Raw genomic sequence first — 8,502 nt, forward strand, 5'->3', positions numbered from 1 at the left:
CAGGAAATGACAACAACCAGGGTTTGACCTGCCCAATGTTTGCAGAGTAAACCCGGCCATATTAGTCTTGTAAATATTGTCTGTAGAGGCTGCTTTGGATAGGGGACACTGTGCTTTGTAAGACATAACACTTTTCTTCTCTTCACTTATAAGGAGTGTTCACACTCTGACTTGTATTAAAAAATGTAATGTATTATTTATCATGACCTCTCTAGCCAGCGTTGGACTGGCCTGTGATTCTGGCTCTAAATTATACTTGAGTTATTGGGAGCAAAGAAAGGGTCACAACCCTGTTCTTGGTAGGCCAATGATCAGAAATAGACTGATTGTGTTTGGTTAAATCTCCAAAATGTCACTGTTCCAGTAACTAGGAAAATTGCTCAAATGGTTAATTTGAAAACCAACCAAATTCACAGTAAAAAAAAAAAAGTAGGCATTCACCCAGCATTGTTGTGAAGAGCTGAAGAAGCCAAGTCACCTTGTGTCATATTTACTGGATGAGGTTACTTCCCGCATGGCACTCCCCATAACAGTGACAGACAGAGCATCCTGCTGCTTGCTACAGTAGAACCAGATCAACAGGAATATCAATGCTTTTGTCAGCACACTAACGCACACAGCGGCCTCTCCTTCTGCTAGGTAAAAAGGCTACATTTGGTGACACAAAGGCATTCATATTTACACGGGTGTTAAAAAGCCTTTTGTTGCTCCAGAGGGAGCTGCTTTAAATATGATAAATTGCTTCATGGGATGTCACGTGAAAAAAAAAAAAAAAAAAAGTCTGAATGTAGTTCCATCCCTTAACACTTTGACCCCCAGCATGTCTCAAAACTACTAAACTACTACAATAACCACCAGCGGAGTTCCAGTGCTCCCCCAAGCACATAACTAGTGCTACCTGTTAGTCAGTGCAAACAAATATTTGTCTTGTGCTTAATGTTTGATCTAACCTAATGTCATCCTTTTTGTTTGACCTTTGATCTTTTTGCCTGCCTCTCAGGACTACTCGAGTAAGACTCTGAAACGAACCAGGAAGTACGTAATTGACGGCGTGGAGGTGAGCGTGACCACCTCCAAGATCATCAGGGATGATGAGAAGAAAGATGAGGAGATGAGATTCCTGAGGTAAGTGAATGACCCCATCCCTCTACATAACAAATAATCAGTTTCTCTTCTCATTCTCAGGAAATGACATCCGTGAACTCAGTGGTTTGTTTGTTCCTCAGCTCACAGCAAAGACTGTACAGTGATATGTGCCCTGTTGGATATTGCTTTGTACTACACATACTATTTTAGGAATCCTGAACTTTTGGGCTTTAGCCCCTTAGGATTTGAGTTTACAAATACCCAAAGTGTTATGGAAAAAAGACTGATTTAGGTCTTTTTATATATCCAGTCTATGGATGGAAAGAAAAATAAAATGTCTCTGAAGTTACTTTAGGATCAGGGAAAAGATAAGGTTAACTGTATTGTGAGTTTAGATGTTCCATTAGAATAATCTATGCAGATTTATTCTTTTTTAAATGAAGAATATGTGGAGTTACAAAGGTCTTGAACACACTGCACCGCCTTTTTTTGAAGTCATAACGAGTGCCAAGTGCATTACTCGTGCCATCTAGTGGTAGGAATATAACATTGCATGTGTGACCACATTACCTCCAACAGACTCTGGTCAAAGGAGAATGACAAGCCCCTTTGGATGCTGAGAGAAAAAAAAAGAACTTTTCTGAAAAATATTCAGATTAACAGTTTTGACTTAAATATAATTATTAACTACATTAACTTGTCTGAGTAGTTGTTAAACTCATAAATGAAACAAAATAAATAAAGTAAGAGTCTGTGTGTTTGTGTGTGTTAAGACGTCAAGAACTGCGTGAACTCCGTTTGCTGCAGAAGGAAGAGCAACGTGCTCAGGCTGGTCTAAATGCCAAACTGGAAACGCAGAGGGATCAAATGCAGAGACGTTTTGACCAGGAGATGAATGTGAGTCACTGTTTATCTTGTTGTATTCATTTTTTATTCATAGAAAAGTTGGCAGGAACTGGGCAGGCTTATGATGAATTTCTTCTTTATGGGATTTTGTAGGTTCAGAAAAAAAGCTACAAAATGTAATATCTCAGAAAATGACGTTCTAATAATTTTTATATGTAATTTGATTGCTAGACTTTGGTGGTTTAATAAAAAAAACATGGTAAGGCTGTTTTTATTTTTACTGAAACTAACATTGTGCTTGTTTCCTCTTGGTGCGTCCCAGGCCAAGAAGAAGCACTATGATGTGGAGGTGGAGAACCTGGAGAAGCACCAGAAGCAGACTATTGAAAAGATGGAGAGTGACCACCATGTCAAACTCAAGGAAGAGACCAGACGCATCAAAGCAGAACAGGAGCGCGACCTCCAAAGGTTTCAGGATCAGTTAAAACAGAAGAAGAGGGAGGTACGTTGAAAACGTTGAAGTTTGTGGGGAAGGGAATGAAAACGGGTCAAATAACGCTTTGTGTTCAGCCTTAAAAGACATGAATGTTACATAAATGAGGTTTTTGTCCATCTTCACATACTTTGTTTGCTTCCTTGTCTACCTGTGTTTAAATCATGTGTCAAATACTTCGCTGAAATGTTTCTTCTTTTGATATTTTTAGGTAAAACAATCCGTTGATAAGCTGCCCAGGAATCAGCGTAAAGAATCCTTGAAACAGAGGATGAATTCCTTCCAAGAAATTAAGATAAAAGATGTAAGTTTTTGGGTCAACAGTCATTTTAAACTTTATGTATTTTTATGCATACTTCACTGGACTGGTTTTGAAATATTTTAACTACTGAGAAATGAATTAAACATTTCTGAAAACAGAACATATCACCTACAGGATAAAGTCTAATCAAACATTTTCGTCTTGTACACTAAATGATTTGACTTTAAATTCACAGTAAATGATTAGATACTAATTGCATTGGTTTCACAGTAAGATACTGTAACATTATCACAGTAAAATAGAGTAAATACCTGACTACTACAGTTGTAGTTCTTTTTCCGCCATTTCCTTATTCATTTTTTCCACCCATGTTTTTCTCTACTCTGTAGGAGGAAACATTCTTGGCAGCTCAGAAGAACCGTCTGGACACAACGATGATAAGAATCATCACCAGCAACAAGAGAGAGATTGCAGAAATGGAGAGGGGATGTCTTAACAGGAAACAACAGCTTATCAGAGGTACAGTATAAGTTAGGCAAAGGGTTAACTTAAATCAAATGCACCAACTGATCAAATGACCCCTTATTGTCTTATCGATCTTAAACCCACAAATGGCGCCACATATATATATATATATATATAAACCATGTCTAGCACAAAAACCATAGCTGGGTCAGTAATATGAGAAGTATGTGATTAAATATACAAGTTGAGAGATTGGTAACATATTAGGTTGTTTGCCAATTTCACAGATTTTTGTTATTGTCTTGTATAATGTCAATCAAATGCACATTTATAAAAATAATTTTAAATAATATATTAATTAAGTTAATTTACATAGTTTGATCGTATTCTTTATTTACGTTTGAGCCATAATCTCCCTGTAAATGATCAATTAATGTTATCCTGATTTATGGGGCACTTTAAAGTCTTTAAAACTTTAAATTCAGCTTCTTTTAATTTGATAGATCTCTTTACTGAGTTTTCTATTATAAAGGCAAAAATACACATTAATCAATGCACACCATAATTTACTCCCTTACATGAGGCTTGTGCATGCGTGCCCTGCTCCACAGTTATTGATATTTATAAAGCAGAATCAGGTGTAAGTCTCAATAAATCTGATCAAAAGTATGCAAATGCAAATTCTGTCCTTGGTTGTACACACAGTTTTAAGTCCTGAATCTAAAGAGAGTTTTATGGAACCGGCCCCTGGTGTACTGGGATGTTACAGTGTTGAGGTATTGCGTTTCAGTAACTATTGGTCATTCCTTCTGTCCTCTCCTCACTTTGAATAGAGCGTGAAGCTAACATATGGGACATGGAGGAGAAGAACCTTTACGAGAGACACCAGTTATTGAAGCAGCAGCTGAAAGACCAGTACTTCCTACAGAGGCATCAGCTTCTCAAAAAACACGAGAAGGTAAATTATCACCAATGTTTACACCCAACATTCTACGCCCATTTAACTTTAGATGGCATGCTAAAGCAAAATGTCTTGAGTCAGGACTTCATTTTGCATTTTATATTAAGCTATTCAGCACAAATGAAATGAATGTGACCACGTGCCTGTCTTCTGTGTCGCAACAGGAACAAGAACAGATGCAGTGCTACAACCAGCGAATGATTGAGATTATGAAAGCTCGGCAACAGCAGGAGAAGAACCGGTTGCCTAAGATCCAGCGCGGCGAGGCGAAGACCCGCATGGCCATGTTCAAGAAAAGCCTCCGCATCAACTGGACGGGCAGCACCTCGGAGGACAGAGAGAAGATCAAACAGGTAGGGCCAGCAAGGGTTTTCTCACTCCGTGTTTAAGTAACAAGTTCATTACTTAACCACTCACTCTCTTTGTCTCTCTTTTAGTTTTCTCTGCAGGAGGACAAACGGCAGAAGGCAGAGAGGCTCCATCAGCAGCAGAAGCACGAGAACCAGATGAGAGAGATGATTGGCCAGTGTGACAGCAATATCAGAGAGCTGCAGCAGCTACAGGTGAATGAGGGGAAACACTTTCTCATCTTTTGGTTTGTTTCACAACTCCATCAAACTTCTCCAGTTAACTCAACTGTCTATAGAATGTGCTGCACTAAATGACCAGAATAATATCCCGCAACTGTTAACACGAGCTTGTTTTTGTGCTGCAGAATGAAAAGTGTCACCTGTTGATTGAGAACGAGACTCAGAGACTCAAGCATTTGGATGAACAACACAACCAGCTGCTGAAGGACTGGAGGGATCAGCTGAAACCCAGAAAGAAGGTACTAGTTTCACGTCATAATGTTATTAAAATGTTTTATATGCATGTCTCTAACGCACATAACTACACTCATTCTATAAGTTATATGTGATATGCAATATGTTATATTTCACATTAAATATAATGGTACTGACATTATTGAAGTGCTTATGATGGACCAGATAGTCTTGAGTTCCTTTCTACTGGTCAGAACGTAGTAGGAAGTTGTATCTACAAATGAATGTATACAAACAAAGCTTATATTAAAACGTAACCTAGTTACAAGAGTTGCTCCACATTTTGAGAAACATGCTCACTTGTTGTTTTGCTGAGACTTGGATGAGAGGAACAGTTCCACTCTTACCTACACATTAAGTAAAGAACTACAGTCAGCAGCAGTTAGCTTAGCATAAAGAGTGGATGCAGGGGGAAACAGCTAGCCCGGCTGTTTTTAAACGTTAAAGAACATGCTTTGCACGTCTTTTTTTTTTACGTTATTTGTACAAAACAAATATAAACAACAACTTATGGTTTGATAGGGAGATACATGTTGGCAGTGACTTCATGGAGTCGTGTCTATGCTAGTGTAAGAGAATCTTCTCTGGCTCAAGATCCACACAGTACTTCAAGAACAGATATGAGAGTGGTATCAGTCAACTCATCCTCTTGGCAAGAAAGTGAATGAGCATATTTCCCAAAATGTCAAACTATTCCTTTAATTAATACAAGAGCTTGAGCACAAAAGAGCTATTTTTCATAAATTACAATTTGTCTCTACAGACTGCAGAACACTAAGGAACACACTTTAACAGTTTATTCTGTGTTAGCATATGAATATTCTACCTGTTCAACATTAGACAAGTGTAAAAAAAAAAAAAAAAAAAAAAAAAGTGCCTTTGGTCAGATAATCTCATACATATTCTGGTTTCCCCCTTCTCCTCCACCCCCACCCCCCACCTAGGCCCTTGAAAAGGAGCTTAACATGAAGAAGAAGGAGCAGGAGGCTTTCTTTAGGATGGGGGATAATTCCGATTGCCCAAACCCAAGTTCTCCCAACAAACTCTCCAAGTTTGTGCCCTACCAAGACTCTTCCACAACATAAAAACATCCTCTATGACGTTGCACAAAATCTCCTCCCACCACACCTTTACCTGTACACCCCCAGGCGTTACAATAGCCTGCTGCCTCAGTTTTTATTTGCTTTGCCTGTAATGGCAGCATACCTATCCCTCCATTGGGTGCCTTTATTGTTTTAGTGAATATTTATGTTTTTACTAATGTTCTTAGGTTTTTCTTTTTCTTTTTAAATGTTGTAGTAATTGATGGGTTTAAAACTCCTCATGTGCTTCAAATGACTCGATTACATTACATCTGCTCCCATACAGTTTTTTTAATTGTCTTTTTCTGTTCAAGCTCGCTTCTTATTGCCCACCAGTGAAACGTTAAGATAATATGATACGGTGGTGTTTAGCTGAAGATACCAAAAATAATTATGAGTCTTAATGAGTATGTATTGAAGAAAAAATACTATTTGGTTGGGAATATTTTTATTTTTTTACATAAGTAGGAAGAAGGTTTGTTTGTATGAGAACTGGTGAGCCAGTACATAAGCACTTTTTGTTTAATTATCAGTGCAGTCTTCCAAATATTGTGATCAGAAACAAACCCAAAATTTGATAGTCACTGACCATTTTCTTATTTTTCCCATTTCTGTATGCCTTGGCTCATTGACCCGTTTGGTCCATAAGTTATATAGCAGCTAATGTCTGCTTTTATTTATTTTCTCTGACAAAGAACAACCATATCCAGATTTATCACTGTAAATCCTAATTTAGTTACATTCTCGTTTTTTTTTTTTTAACACCCCTGGTATGAAAGATCTGCTTATTATTTTCTATTGTGTTTGAAATGGGGGATGAGGCTAAATCGGATCACAATTTATTTGTTTCTTTTAATGATTACTTAGGAATAATTTTTTACCAGATGGGGACAGACTCATTGTTATTCACAGTGCGTTGCTATTATGACATTTGTTTTTTTGTATTTTACTGTAAATTCAGTCACACTGGATGGGAATCGATGAAGCCAAAGCGAAATACTGTTGTTCTTTGAAGGACGTTAGATAGGGGATTTAAATTAAAAGGAATTTACTAAGTGTATAATTGTTATAACGTACGCAGTAAATGCACTGCCTGCTAACCAAAGTGCAATATTACTTGTATGTCTTTGCTAAACTTAAAGAGGTTTATTTTTGTTGAACGTCGTCTTCCTTTGCACTCGGAGGGGGATTAATATAAAGTTTATTTAACAATCTTTTGAAAAAAAACAAAACAGCATTGCTAAGAAATGAATCAATCTTCATTCTCCTTAATAATTTTGAAAGCAATGGTTTAATTTTTCAAATCATCTGATTGTATAACATTACTCTTCATATCATTTTAATGGAGTTCAACAATTTAGCCTGCTGTTGAATGGCTCTAACTGTTAAAATCTTAAATTGAAACCTAAACTTTGCAGCCGAGGAACTTGATGCTTTGTTGGGTGACAGTGTTTTTTTTTTTTAAACAGCTTGGCCTACAGATTTACATATAACCAGGTCAGTAATGGGGTACAGCTTTATCTCTCTCTTCCTCTCATACGCTATCTCAAAAGTATTTAAATTTGTTGTAAAAATTCTCTGTTTTTGTCATGTTTAATGGCCACATGTATGCTTTCCTCTCTGCCTCAGTTTACATGATAGTGTTTGTATGGAGGGGTTGTGAGTGTGAATGAAACTGTATCAGAAGGAACCACTGTTGTAAATTACTCAATAAAGGCAGATTTTCTAATTAGTGGATTGTGGCACAGGCTCTTTCTAATAGTATTGGCAGTAACACCATCAGCACGGTCCTGCTGAAAGCGTAGGACGACAGAGAGAACAACGGGTCATTGGATGAAAGGCAATAAAAGGATCACTTGTCCTGATATATGCAAGAAACCTGAAGCCAATATAAAAAAATAAATCATTTTATTAAGGAGGAATGTCTGGTGAGAATACACACATCTAATGCATTCTTCAGACCAAGTGTCCTCATGGTTTTAGCTGAGATAGCTGCGGGTGAAATGATGAGGTTAACATGAAACAGGCGAGCGAGCTTTTCAATTGATGGATTATTTTAGCAGTCCACAAAGTCTTTGTAAATTTTTAATCAAAGGCACATTGAGAAAACTAATTTGAAATTATTTATGTGATGGATTTTGTCCTTCTTTTTACTGACATTTGAGCCATTATGTCCCTGTTAATAAACTTTTGGTTTCAATTTGCAAAGTTTCAATATCGGCACTAAAAAAAGGAATCATTATTAATCTGTCTGATGTTTAACAATGATGAGACATCAGCGCACACAAAATTCATGCATTATATTTTAATAATCTGTGGTTAGGGCTGAGAATCTTTTTAAATTGACTAACATCACATGTTTACGGCACAATTGAAACGCGACCAAAATAATATTTGACTCTGTTGACTAACGTACATATTTGTATCTGGTCCGATGATGGTCATGAACATTTTCCCAAACTGAGCTGAACTGGAAAGAAAAA

At 37.2% G+C, this 8,502-nt stretch overlaps 1 protein-coding gene across 1 annotated transcript in view; it reads left to right on the forward strand.

The window, feature by feature from the left end:
• Positions 1–7,751, forward strand: part of stk10 (serine/threonine kinase 10) — a 39,428-nt gene extending 31,677 nt beyond the window's left edge. Inside the window, 10 exon segments of the mRNA XM_054626036.1 lie at positions 1,001–1,125; positions 1,860–1,983; positions 2,255–2,434; positions 2,637–2,729; positions 3,077–3,206; positions 3,986–4,110; positions 4,278–4,466; positions 4,551–4,676; positions 4,829–4,942; positions 5,882–7,751. Coding sequence (XP_054482011.1) covers positions 1,001–1,125; positions 1,860–1,983; positions 2,255–2,434; positions 2,637–2,729; positions 3,077–3,206; positions 3,986–4,110; positions 4,278–4,466; positions 4,551–4,676; positions 4,829–4,942; positions 5,882–6,022 — 1,347 coding nt within the window. The 3' untranslated portion in view covers positions 6,023–7,751.
• The last annotated feature ends 751 nt before the right edge of the window (positions 7,752–8,502 follow it).

The sequence above is a fragment of the Anoplopoma fimbria genome, chromosome 24, assembly GCF_027596085.1.
Source record: "Anoplopoma fimbria isolate UVic2021 breed Golden Eagle Sablefish chromosome 24, Afim_UVic_2022, whole genome shotgun sequence".
NCBI classification, from domain to species: domain Eukaryota; kingdom Metazoa; phylum Chordata; class Actinopteri; order Perciformes; family Anoplopomatidae; genus Anoplopoma; species Anoplopoma fimbria.